Source organism: Nelusetta ayraudi, unplaced genomic scaffold, assembly GCF_046127955.1.
Source record: "Nelusetta ayraudi isolate G7.1 ecotype Tasmania unplaced genomic scaffold, CSIRO-AGI_Nayr_v1 ptg000011l, whole genome shotgun sequence".
Classification (NCBI taxonomy): Eukaryota; Metazoa; Chordata; class Actinopteri; order Tetraodontiformes; family Monacanthidae; genus Nelusetta; species Nelusetta ayraudi.
Window position 1 is genome coordinate 18,081,763 of NW_027466061.1, and position 13,137 is coordinate 18,094,899.

At 43.7% G+C, this 13,137-nt stretch overlaps 1 protein-coding gene across 3 annotated transcripts in view; it reads left to right on the forward strand.

Moving 5' to 3' along the window:
* The first annotated feature begins 1,044 nt into the window (after window positions 1-1,044).
* obscnb (obscurin, cytoskeletal calmodulin and titin-interacting RhoGEF b) overlaps window positions 1,045-13,137 on the forward strand; it is a 48,547-nt gene continuing 36,454 nt past the window's right edge. For 2 of the 3 annotated variants that reach the window (XM_076021615.1, XM_076021617.1), the window contains exons 1-18: window positions 1,045-1,170; window positions 2,824-3,919; window positions 5,661-5,930; window positions 6,241-6,501; window positions 6,860-7,165; window positions 7,267-7,533; window positions 7,645-7,751; window positions 8,129-8,297; window positions 8,424-8,699; window positions 8,796-9,071; window positions 9,634-9,909; window positions 10,010-10,285; window positions 10,373-10,654; window positions 11,193-11,486; window positions 11,681-11,962; window positions 12,109-12,381; window positions 12,462-12,734; window positions 12,845-13,111. In XM_076021615.1, coding sequence (XP_075877730.1) covers window positions 2,833-3,919; window positions 5,661-5,930; window positions 6,241-6,501; window positions 6,860-7,165; window positions 7,267-7,533; window positions 7,645-7,751; window positions 8,129-8,297; window positions 8,424-8,699; window positions 8,796-9,071; window positions 9,634-9,909; window positions 10,010-10,285; window positions 10,373-10,654; window positions 11,193-11,486; window positions 11,681-11,962; window positions 12,109-12,381; window positions 12,462-12,734; window positions 12,845-13,111 — 5,242 coding nt within the window. In that variant the 5' untranslated portion in view covers window positions 1,045-1,170; window positions 2,824-2,832. The remainder of the gene's footprint in view (window positions 1,171-2,823; window positions 3,920-5,660; window positions 5,931-6,240; window positions 6,502-6,859; window positions 7,166-7,266; window positions 7,534-7,644; window positions 7,752-8,128; window positions 8,298-8,423; window positions 8,700-8,795; window positions 9,072-9,633; window positions 9,910-10,009; window positions 10,286-10,372; window positions 10,655-11,192; window positions 11,487-11,680; window positions 11,963-12,108; window positions 12,382-12,461; window positions 12,735-12,844; window positions 13,112-13,137) is intronic. The other variant, XM_076021616.1, reaches the window with a different exon arrangement.

Below are 13,137 nucleotides of genomic sequence, written 5' to 3' on the forward strand. Positions count from 1 at the left end.
AATTTAACTTCTGTGGACTATTTTAGATTAACGTCCTGATGTTCACATCAAAGTAATACAATCAGCGTTTTAGGAATAATGACAGACCCATGACATGTTTTAGAGACGGTATTGTACTGAAAAAATTACTTTGGAATTCTTACTGTAAGATGTAACAGAAGTAAGTCATGGAAGCTTATGTTGATTTTATCTTAGGCACACCTGCCAATTAACATGATAAATTAAAAAAAAAATAAATAAATAAAAAGAATCCCACTCAGTTTTCAATGAAAGCCCTAATCTGCTACTACATATTTCACTTCTTTCAGATAAGAGTTAAGTCAGTGTATGCTTGGTGTTGTAATGTGTGGGGGCAGCTAAGCCTGTGCAAAGTTTATGTGCCAGTGCAGTGCGGAGATCAATACAGATACTGTTTATGACTATGGGGGGGAATCTATCTATCTATCTATCTATCTATCTATCTATCTATCTATCTATCTATCTATCTATCTATCTATCTGTAGATGTTTGTTTTTAACAAATGAAACATGAATGAATTAATGGGATATTATTTCCCCCAATTATCTGTGAACAAATTAAATTTGCTCACAAGGCCCTGCAGTATTTGTAGATTAACAACTGAGTTGTCTTGATTGAAGAAGAAACGCATCAGTGTGCTCATTTTCGAAATGACCCACTAATCAAACGATAAAGCGCTGTCACATTAAATCACCAGCGTCCTTGCACAGGTGTAAATCACTTCAGGCGATAAACTTCAGCATGAACGCCGTTCGTTCACTGCGACTGGAGGCCCTGCTGGTCCCCCGAGCTCACCCACTACAGCTCCTATCTCCACACAGTAAATGACATGTCTATTTTGGAAAGGAGGCTGCACTAAAATAAGCACGTCAGCTATGTGGCATCACAGGCCACCGGACAAGAGGTTGAAAAAAAGAGAAAGAAATACACAAGCCCGACGTTAGTCCGCCGCCCACCGCAGGAGACCGGGGGATGTTCCGCTGTCAATTTACAACCATCTCACGGATATACGAGATACAAGAAGACATTTTTTTGTGCCGTTTTTGTCTCGGATTTCTTAACCTGATGTTGGGATTATAACCCGCCACTCGGACATCTTGGACAGACTACATGGTTCAGCGCCTGTTTCACCTGAGCGACTGAAGATCCCAGGTGAAAAGTTACAGTCAGACGTTGAATAGAAAAGATTTGACACTAATGTGTGCTACTAGTTCTATCGTGATGGGCTGGGCATTTGCTTGTTGCTAATTGAGTAAAGTTAAATGAGTGTAATTAAATTCATTTGCTAAAAAACTAAGCCAACGTGTAGAACTGAAACAAGCAAACAAGCAAACAAACAAACAAAAAAATGTTGACGTTAATAACCCAAACCAAGTGTAGTCTTCTACCCGAGGACTTCAGTGCGGCTAAGCTAGCGTTGTGTAATGTGACGTAAATTACACGCCGCGACTTCTGATGATTTTTCGTTCCCTCTTCTCAAGTTTCATAAAACACACGCGTGTGAATTCCACCTGAATTTCGTCGAAACTGTCGAACCCTCGTTTATCTCTGCGGGAGACACATCGCGTTATTAACGTGGCAGCTTTATCAAGCAGCTGATGTCCCTTTCGCTTCTACAAATGGAAATGGACCGAGAGTCTGTGAGACGGGCCCTGACAGCTGAGGTTATTTTGGGGGGACAGGCTATCCGGGGCGATAGAGGTGACAAAGTTGCCAAATGTCACTATTTGAAAGGCACATAAACACGTTTTGTGCCCTTGTTTTGTTTCTTCTTTGTTATTGTGTAAACAAACTGTTTTCCTTTTAAACAGGCTGCCACTTCTGGCACGAAGTTACTGAAGTTGTGGGTGAATGCCTGCAGAGCCAGGGCAGCAGTGAGCTGCTCACTGGCATTCACTGTGGCTGCCAGTCAGCCAGCCAATGTGCCCACCTCTACTGGCTTTGTCTATTTTCGCATCTTAACACATTTATAGAGTGTATGTAACAAACTCCAATAGTTTGGCTGCTTGTGACCTGTCTTTCCTCTTTATTTAGTGTGTTGCCAGAAGTTACATTGGAAAAACAGCATTTGCGTTAGAGCTCTAATGCTGCTAAACAAATGGTCACTTTTGTTTTTAATCACTCAAGGCCTCATAGCTGGGATATACATTTGCTTCATTTATCAAATAACAAATGGCCTTGGTCGATCAAAATGATCTTTTTTATATTTTTACCACAATTTTTGTGTTATTGGCAGATTTTGCTTTTACTTTTACAGCCAACCTTTTAATGTTATGTTAATCCATGCTTTCAGTTTGACAGTATCCCCTAGTAAAATCTATCAAACATACAGAGCAGATCCACTTTCAGAGTCGCTGTGGATAAATTACGTTGCAAAATGACTTTCCTTTTATTATGTGCATAGGTTATCCACTCATCCATTCATATTTATATATAAATATGGAAATGTTTTTATACGTACATATGTATGTGTTTGTGTGTGTGTGTGTGTGTGTGTGTGTGTACACACACACAGGGGGAGAGCGCGATTTAACTAAACTTCATGTAGTACATTTTGTTTTTTAAAACAATCTGAAAAAGAACAGTTTCCAACATTAAAAATTATAGTGCAGAAAAACAAATTATGTAAAGATAGCAACAACTCAAAATTGCACCTACACATAATACATAAAAGTACAGTGTACAGTACACAGAAGTACACAAAATGTGGTATTTTTCAAACAACAATTTACTGTAAAATACCATCAAAACCAGTTGCAGTACAGCCTTCTTCATCTTCTGTGTGTCTCTTGTTTTCCACTACAGGAGCATACAATGGATCCAAACTTATTCGGAGGCGTCCCCAGGTTTCTAACCCGTCCAAAGGCTTTCTCATGGTGTGTGGGCAAAGATGCCACCCTGAGCTGCACCATCGTGGGCAGCCCCACTCCACTCATCACCTGGGAAAAGGACAAGTTGAAGCTGATGTCCGGGGGGCGTTTTAAGACTGTGGACGATGGAGACGTGTACCGTCTCACCATCTACGACTTAACTCTGGAAGATAGCGGCCAGTACATGTGCCGGGCCAAGAACAACGTCGGGGAAGCCTACGCCGCCGTGACCCTGAAGGTGGCGCTGCCAACGGAGATGAGCCAGAGGGCCCCTGTCTTCCTGGACAAGCCTGTGACCACACACGTCGGCCTGGGAGGCGATGCTGTTTTTGTCTGCCGGGTCGCCGCCCACCCCGACGCCACCTTCGACTGGGAGAAAGATGGACGCTACCTGAGCGAGAGCAACCGACTCAAGGTAGTCTCTGAGGGCAACGCCAGCATCTTGAGGATCCAGAGTGTGCGCAACCTGGACAGCGGCACCTACACCTGCAGGGCCCAGAACGCCGTTGGCCGAGCGCACGCTGCGGCGGCTCTCGTCGTCGACGCCCAGAATTCCAATCAGCAGGTTGTCGACAAGAGCCTCTCCCTCCTTTCGCACCTGCAGAAGCGCAAAGATCAAATGAAGAAGGACATCTCCGGCTACCGTGCCGAGGAGAAAATCTCCTCCGTTTCCTTGTCCTCCACCGCCAACATCAGGGACGGCTTGAGCTCCCTGAGCCTGGAGCACGAGCTGAGGGCGTCCGCGCTGGCAATGCTGCCCAAGGGTGTTTTCACCCGCACCTGCACGGTGACCGAAGGCAAGCACGCCAAGCTCAGCTGCTTTGTGACCGGGCACCCCAAACCCCACATCACCTGGAGGAAGGACGGGACGAACATCAGCGAGGGTCGCAGACACGTCATCTATGAAGACCAAGCGGAGAACTTCATTCTCAAGATCCTGTACTGCAAGCAGAGTGACAACGGCTTCTACACCTGCAACGCAACCAACATGGCTGGGCAGACCTACAGCGCGGTGCTGGTCACAGTCAAAGGTAAGACAATTATTAAATATGGATAGTGATCTGTTTGAAGTTACTCACTGGGAAACTGTCCCGTCTTACATCATGGAGCTGGCTGTTGCTTTACTGCCATTCTACAGTATGTAGCATATTTTTAAAAATAGAATCAAAGGAAGCATCTGACTTTTGCCCTGATCACAACGCTTGAGCAGGCAGTGTTTGTCCTTTACAACCTGCCAACCTCTAGTGCTGTGTGATTCCTGAGCCAGTGAATCCCGAGAGCTTTTCAAAGGAGAATAAAACGTTAAAAAGTTTAATGTTTAATGTTTAATGTTTAATGATTTTGTGTTTGGGACCCTTTTTGGATATAAAACACAACACACGCAATATATTAGTGACTCAATAAAGTGAAAACAGAGCCAATGGCATTGGGACTGTACTGTTTCACACAATGTACTGCAGCGCTCCTGCTTCTCACTCTGTTGCTGAATGTAGCCATATCTATTTGTACTGGCAATGAAAATGTTTTTTTTGTGCAGAGGAAAAGTGTCAGCTCTTGGCCACTGCAAGAGTTTCCTTCCAAAGCCTTATTTAAACCTCTAGATGTGTCGGGATTCTCACTCCAAGATTGAATTCTAGCTCATACAGTAGGGGGGTCTAGCGTTGCATCTATTTTCTGTCAGTGAGGAGTAGTTCACAGTTCTTAAAATGGTCTCTCGCTTACTTGGAGCAGATTAGCGGCACCGCTACAGGTGTGACTTTGAAGGTGAAGAAAGGAGAAAGTTGTAGAGTTGTGTCTCTTTACTGGTCGCTGGTAGAGCTGCACTGAGTGTGGCGCTGAGGTCTAGACGTAACCTTTCTGCTGATCTAAAGGGTAATTTTTCACTTTTTCCACTTTGCATAATTGTAACGTTTGAATAAAATCAATAACAAAATGATACTGATAAAATACTTCCAGAAAATATTGTTCTGAAGAAAAAATCTAATAAAAAAAAAGAAAAGAAAAATAGTTAGACTTTACTGAAAATAATTCGACTCACTATGGTTCACTACCCTTACATTTGCTAACAAAAAACTCATTATTTAAAGGCAATATGCCATCTATTTTAAAGTACTTGTTTTTTCTGCTTTGGTTGGAGGCAGACTTCAGTTTACAAGGCCTGTAAATCACAGAGGTGTGTCCTTGTTTCAACACTGGATTCCACAAGTTAAAACTGTTGGCTCAGGTCCAAGATTGGATGTACTTTATGTTTGGAGTTGTATTACAGAAGGCTTTGAGGAAAGCCAGAATCACAGCAAACCCAAATTGTCCTTTGCGGGGATCCCTCGCTTTTTGGTGCCAGAGCACTTTAAGCAAATTAACCTTGTTTACAAATAAAAAAAGCTGTATGAAAATATATAATTAATAAGAAATGATGTTATAGTATAATTAAATGAAAAAATATGGATATATTTGAATTATCAAAACAAATACTTATTATTTGATTTTTTATTTTATTTCAACAAGTCTAAATCAGGAGGGACAAATAATGGCTTTAACAAAAAAAAAAGAATAGTAAGACATTTCTAAATCAGATCACAAGATTATTGACGCTGTGTTGGGTTTGTGATTAAAAATAATGTAAAATCCTCTTTCCTATTTATCTTTAATGCACGTGTATATTTATATCTAAATACAATGGACAGTCTGGAGTAGCTTTTGGAAAGCTATGCTGGGGTTGTTGGCTGATATTAGCAAAGTGCCAAGTGGCTGATTGTGAGTTCACTGTGTCAGAGCCCAAGGTGCCGTTCAGGAGGAAGCTGCAGGACGTGGAGGTACAAGAGAAGATGTCGGCCATGCTGATGTGTGAGCTGCCCGCTAACTCCACACAAGCTAGCTGGTTCATGGAGGAGACGCGGCTGGAGCAAAGTAACAAATACCACATGGAACAAGAGGGAACCCTGCGCCGCCTCACCATCCACAATGTCACCACCAACGATGACGCCGTTTACATCTGTGAGATGAAGGAGGGCAGTCGGACTGTGGCTGAACTCACTGTGCTGGGTATGTCTGGTCCAATGGTCCAGTGGTGTTGACTTGTGAAGTTATGTGTAATACTTGTAGAGATTTTTTTTTTATTGTACATAATTTAGTTTTAAATAGAAATTACACACTAACACACTCTGTTTATACTTTAACATATTATTTTTGCCATATTTTGGTTTTACTGCATTCTTATCTTGTCTACTTACTCGCTATTTTATTAGATTACCATTTGTCTAGTAGTTCATATTATGTGTAAGTGGGTTAAAGTCAATTTCCCAGACTGGCAAGCAATAAAGATACTATTCTATTCTCTTCTCTTCTCCTCCAGGCAACATTACCAAGAAGCTCCCTCGGAGGACCATAGTTCCTGTCAGTGACACCGTCATCTTCTGTGTGGAACTGGAGCACCCCTTCCCAGATGCATACTGGACCCGCAATGGCGAGAAATTAAAGGAAGATTCCCGAATTTCCATCGCCTGCGTGCTCAGACAGTATACGATGACTATTAGAGATTGCCAGGCTGATGACTCAGGTGAAGTGGCCTTCGTGGCTGGAGATTGCAAGACGTCAACGTGGTTCTCTGTCACTGGTGAGGATGAAGCACGAGTCAAAATCACGTTTTAGCACAGTGCTATTTGGTCTTTCAATTTTTTTGTTTGTTATTATTTATTGTAGTTTTGTAGTTTGTCAGTGGTTTAACTATTTTCTGCAGTCAATCTGGACAATATCTCACAGGTCTAATTTTTTAAATAACACAAATCTAATTGTGATAAGAGTTCAGAAAATGCTGTCATTGCTGGTTGGCCTGCTTTGTTTGAGATAGAAATCAGCAAATAAATTCCAAAGAGACACAATCTGCTGTTAGACCTTCACTGATACAAGCTACAGCAGTAAAACCCAGTTTAAATAGTTCAGATAAACAGCACAAATTGACTTCTGTGCTCCAGCTGCAAGGAAACATCCGCCGGACGCTCCAGTGGACGCCGTGGTGCAGAACAAGACTGAGTCCTCCATCACCATCCAGTGGTCTCCTCCTGACAGCGACCGCCCTGTGCCTATCAAGGGCTACATCGTGGACAGGAGGAAGGTTGGCACCAAGACATGGCAGAGATGCAACGCTGGAGAGGCCGTTGAGACAACAGAAATTAGCATCTCCAACTTCACCGAGGAGGCCACCTACCAATTCCGCATTTCTGCCATCAATGCTTTTGGCCAGAGTCCTTACCTGGACGTGCCAGGAAGCTTCTACTTGGGTCAGACTGATCACTCGGTGACATTTCTTAATTTAGATGCCGTTGCTTTGACATATTTGAATGCTGTCTTCTTATTTGCGGTTTGTCTGCTCCCTCTGCAGAGCCTCTCGCTGAAATTAAACAAGGGCTGGTGAACAGCACGGCAATAATGGGCGAGGAGTTCTCTGTGTCTGTGGAGCTGTCCGCGGTTTGTTCTGGTTTCTGGTCCCTGAATGGGCGCCTCCTGCGCAGCGGTGCCGACTACCTCATCACCAGGACCAAGAACACACACACGTTGCTTATTCGTCTCATCACCATGGAGATGGATGGTGTGCAGATCAAGTTTGTGGGTGGAGGCTCGCAGACCAGTTGCACCATGTCTGTCAAGGGTATAAAATATGACATATACTTTAACACTTTGCATTATGTTTTATATAATATAATTGGTTATTCATTAGGTAATGAGTTTCCTGTAAGTTAAATTCCATCTGTATTTTCAGCTCCTCCTGTAAGGTTCACCAACAAGTCTGAGCTGCTGGAGGTGGTGACCTGCAGCGCACAAGCCACTGCCCAGCTGACTGTTGAGGTGTCGGATTACGATGCAAAGGTCTGTGACTTTATTTGTTTGTTTATTTTTTTCATATCATTTTCAATGCTTTATTTTAAAGATCCATAGAGTCTCTTGATGCATATATGCTTAGAAAAGTGAGAAGGAACGGCAAAATAGAGAAGAATCTTGATGGTTTACTTTGAATCTGATATTTTTGCACATATTAATTAAAAACAATTTAAATGGTGTTTTAAATTTGGAGAAGAAATGTCAGCAAAATTATTAATAAAACAAAAAAGTACATTCCATATTTTCTACAGAACAAACCAGCTGGGATAGTAATATAATAGTCTTTTTTTATGAATGCAACCACGAGTAAAATAAATTTCTCATTTAATCCCATTGTCCCTCTATTGACTGCGCTTGTGTTTCAGGTGGTCTGGATGAGGAATGGGCGAGAGGTGAAAATAGGAAAGAAGTACGAGTATGTGAGCATTGACCGCAAGAGGATCTTGGTGGTGCATAACGTCACTGAGGAAGATGTTGGCATCTATGAGTGCGTTTTGTCTGAGGACAGAATCTCCCTGCAACTCGCTCTTAGAGGTGTGGCTCATCAAAATCACTGCTCTAATGTAATTGCAGAGTCAAAGGAATGCTGCTTTTAATTTCACTTTAACAACACTACTGATGTTTCGCGTCCTCTTCTTTCCTTTTCTCTTTTTCTTCAAGATGAGCCTGCCAAGTTTCTGAACAAAGCCAGAGGGCCCATGGGAATGTCGTCTTTGCTCAAAGGGGATCTTGAGCTGACCTGTGAGGTATCTCCTGCCAGTGCCGTCGTGGTGTGGAGGAAAGATCAGGTGGAGATTACCGAGGACCAAAGAACTAGCTTCGTCTCCAAAGGGACTCAGAGGAAGCTCATCATCAAGAATGCCAAGAAAAGTGACGAAGGCCATTACTCCTGTGAGACAGCAACCGACAAGGTCACATTCCAAGTCAAAATTAAAGGTGAGAATTTGTGCTAACTTTGCGATATCAGTATGCAGCTTATATACACATATTACATGTTATGCACATAATGTTTTCTTAATTCTACTTTGCTAGAGACTCAAGCTGCTTTCTGCAACAAAGAGTCAGTCCAGAGGGAGGTGAAAGCCTCCATCTCCCAAAGAGTCACTCTCAGTTGCAACGTTTCGGACAGCAAGACTGAAGTGAAATGGTATAAAGACGGCAAGTTGCTGATATCCAGTCGGTCGATGTACTCAGAGACCAAAGGCAGCACTCGTCAGTTCGTGCTGGAAAAGGTGGAGAAGAGTGATGCTGGAGAGTATTACTGTGAAGCAGGTGGTGACAAGCTGGTCTTCAGGATCTTGGTGTCAGGTACTAGGGTGTCAGTCATTAATTGTTTCATACACTGAAGTGTTTAACAGTCTTTAAATATCATTGCAGTATCATCAAGTCAAGTATCATTGACTCAGAGGCCAAGTAGAACATGCAGCAGAATGAAATGGACAGTAAAACAAAACACATATGTTTTCTGATAATTGATAGCTTTTCATTTGCTAATATTAATAACATTTACTACAAGTTGTAAGGGGGTGGCCATTTTGTGCCGTCATGAATCTGTAATCGTTCAGACTGTAGATCTGCGTTTGGTTTCATCATTTTACTGTACTTGGTATTGGAGAGACATTAGATGATGTGGATCACAGGAAAACAAGCTCAACAACATTGTTTGCAGTTTCCTTCCTTACCATTGTATTTATTGTGTTTACATTTAACCCCCTACATCATAGTTTTTGTATTGTGTTTTTTTCATTTTAGATTTTGTTGTGAACACCTGAAGATATAATGAATCAGCTGAGTTTCTTATATCTATTTTATATGTTACAATACTAATCTCACTGAGTTACTGTGTCTTTCCCGTCTGTGCAAACCCCAGAAGCCCAGTCAGCCTTCCTCAACACTGAGCTGGTTCAAAAGGAAGTGAAAGCCACCCTGTCCCAGAAAGCCACTCTTAGCTGTGACGTGGCTGATTCCAACACAGAGGTCAAATGGTACAAAGATGGCAAGCTACTGACTTCCAGCAAGGCAATCTATGCCGAGTCTAAAGGAAAGAGTCGACAAATGGTGATAGACAGCGTCGAGAGGAAGGATGCTGGAGAGTACTCCTGTGAGGCCGGCACTGACAAACTGTTATTTAGGATTCATGTTGCAGGTAAGGACAAATATATATCTAAAGAATAGCAGTCATCAGGTTTGGCTCCTAATTATGATATAACAAAACACTTTTTTCCCTCTCACATCTCTGCTCCCAGAGCCAGAATCAGCCTTCATCAACAAGGAGTCAGTCCAGAAGGAGGTGAAAGCCTCTCTCTCCCAGAAAGCCACGCTGAGCTGCGAAGTGGCCGATTCCAAGACTGAGGTGAAGTGGTACAAGAACGGCAAACAGCTGACTTCCAGCAAGACTGTGCGCACAGAGTCCAAGGCTAAATGCCGTCAGCTGGTGATCGACAGCGTGGACAAGAAAGATGCCGGCGAATACTTCTGCAAAGTTGGGACTGAGACGCTGGTCTTTAAACTCCAGTTGGCAGGTTGGTAGGACCACAGTATCAAAGCTTCGTGCACATGAATAGCACTGCAAAATGCTAACACAAGTGTTTTATTTTTCCTCCGCACAGAGGCCCAGATCAAGGCAGCATTCTCCAACAAGGAGTCTGTTCAGAGAGAGCTGAGGAGTGTTGTGTCCCAGAGGGCGTGTCTGAGCTGCGAGGTCAATGACACCAAAGCTGAGGTGAAATGGTACAAGGATGGCAAACTGATCACCTCCAGCAAGACAGTGCGCGCCGAGTCCAAAGGTAAAACCCGGCAGCTTGTGATCGACAGCGTAGAGACCAAGGATGGCGGAGAGTACGTGTGCGAAGCCGGAGGGGACAAGCTGCTCTTCAAAATCCATGTGGAAGGTAAAAAAAATGCAGCATGTCATACTGCATTTGACACATTCACAGTGTTCATGTGTGCGTTTTTCGTATTACTTTGTGAAATGTGCACATTTTTTGTGACATCTGCTCTTATTGTGATATTACTGGTGCGTGATTGTCTGTCTGAGAGGGATTTGGCTGTGTTCTTGTTTGCCTCAGTCAGGATATTTTGGGTTAAGAGCACGCTAGCTTTATTAATGCGAGCTAAGTTTGGTGTCCTGTGATTATCTGGTGATCTTATGCACTTTGGTTGAAATGTTTTGTGATGGATTTGCTTGACGTAGCATCTCCTGTTTCTTGTGGCTCCGCTGGTTGTCAGCTTTTGTTCACATTCAGCATTTTGCAATGACCAATTAGTGTTCAGCTTACGAGTTGATTGGCTCCATCTGTTGCATTTCTTTGGAGAGACAACAGCTTTGCTTGGTGCATTACGCCTAGTTTGGCTGCGCTCACATGATGTATAGTTAGTGGGACGTCTTTTTTCTATGGGTAAGTGTACATCCACCGCGCTTCTTTATAGGCACGCGTCCACAAGCCCAGCCTAAGTCTGCTTTCCTCAACGTGGAGTCCGTCAAGAGGGAGGTGCAAGTTGCCGTCTCACAGAAAGCCACGTTGAGCTGCGAGGTCGCTGACAACAGAACGGAGGTGAAGTGGTACAAAGATGGGAAGCAGCTGACTCCCAGCAGAGCAGTTCACGTCGACTCCAAGGGCAAGATTCGCCAGCTGGTTGTTGAGAGCGTAGAGAAGAAGGACGCTGGAGAATACATATGTGAAGCTGGGGCTGACAAACTGGCATTTAAAGTGCAGGTGACAGGTATGATGTCTATGAGGGCAATAGCAGGTGATTTTTATTTTATTGTTTTTGTTTTTTGTTGTTCTTTTAGCAGCACAATATACCCACTGTCAGTTTATAGTATTTAATTCAATACAACTGTAAAATAATTTTACTTGTATCATGCTTTTGTTGAGTTATGTGGAAGTGACATGCCACTTTTGCTACTTTTGCAGAGATGCAGGTAAAATCTGCCTTCTCCAGTAAGGAATCAGTCCAGAAGGAGGTGAAAGCCACTCTCTCCCAGAGAGCCACTCTGAGCTGCGATGTCGCTGACTCTAAGACGGCAGTGAAATGGTACAAGGATGGCAAGCTGTTGGCATCCACCAAGGCCATCCACGCTGAGGCGAAGGAAAAAAATCGGCAGCTGGTGATCGAAAGCCTGGAGAAAAAGGATGCTGGAGAATACATCTGTGAGGCTGGGACGGAGAAGCTGGTCTTTAAGATACAAGTGGAAGGTAGGATCAACGTGACGTGTCACTAACGCAGTTTTGTTACTGTGTTACACACCAAAAGAATCCGTTCGACTAGAATATCTGTTCATTCTAATCCGCTATTTTGTGGATGTGGTATAAAAATCAAGTATTCCTCTGCTTTCTTATAGCCCCGCCAGGCTTCTCTGCCAAGGAGTCACTGCAGAGAGAAGTGAAAGCTTCTCTCTCCAAGAAGGCCACCCTGAGCTGCGAGGTGTCTGACTCCACGACGGAGGTGAGGTGGTACAAGGACGGCAAGCTGCTGACCTCTACCAAAGCTGTCCACATGGAGTCCAAGGGCAAGACCCGCGAGTTGGTGATTGAAAAAATGGACAGAAAAGACGCGGGAGAGTACACATGCGAAGCAGGAACACAGAAGCTGCTGTTCAAGTTGCAGATGACAGGTGACACTGATTTCATATTCTGACGCAGGTTTGATTTTCGTCCGCGCAAGGCACTGAAAAGATTCCATTTTTTTTTTCAGATGTGGCTGTCAAGTTCCAAAAGAAGCCCAGCCAAGACGCAGTTGTGGTTAACGCGAGTGAAAACGTCACCCTGACCACTGAGCTGACTGCAGAGAGCGGCAGTGTGAAGTGGTTCCGAGACGGCGTGGAGCTGAAAGAGAGCGGCAAGTACGAAATGAGAAAGGAGGGCTTTTCTCGCACCCTTGTTGTAAAAGCGGCAGAATCCAAGGACAGTGGCACGTACTCCTGCCATACCGCTGACGACAAACAAGAGTTCAAAGTTCAAGTTAAAGGTAAATCTCTCAACATGTATTAAGAACATCATCATACATGGTTAATATAAACCTCTGAAGTTACGTTGTTGTTCTTTTTTTTACGTCTACAACTTGTGTTTTTGCCTCAGAGCCAGCTGTGAAGTTTGTCGTCCCTTTGAAACCTGCTGCGGTGGAGTTGGGTGGTACGCTCAGTCTGTCGTGCGAACTCAATCAAGCCTCGGGAGATGTTGTCTGGAAGCATGACAGCCATGAGGTCAAGCCTGGAGGCAGGCACTGCGTCAGGACGGACGGTCCTCGGCGGCTTCTCACCGTCACTGCCGTGGCCAAAGAGGACGAGGGCGAGTACAGCTGCGAGTGCAGGAACGACAAGACCTCGGCTAAGGTGTCCACAAAAGGTAGTTCATCGTCGGCTGGAGCTCTA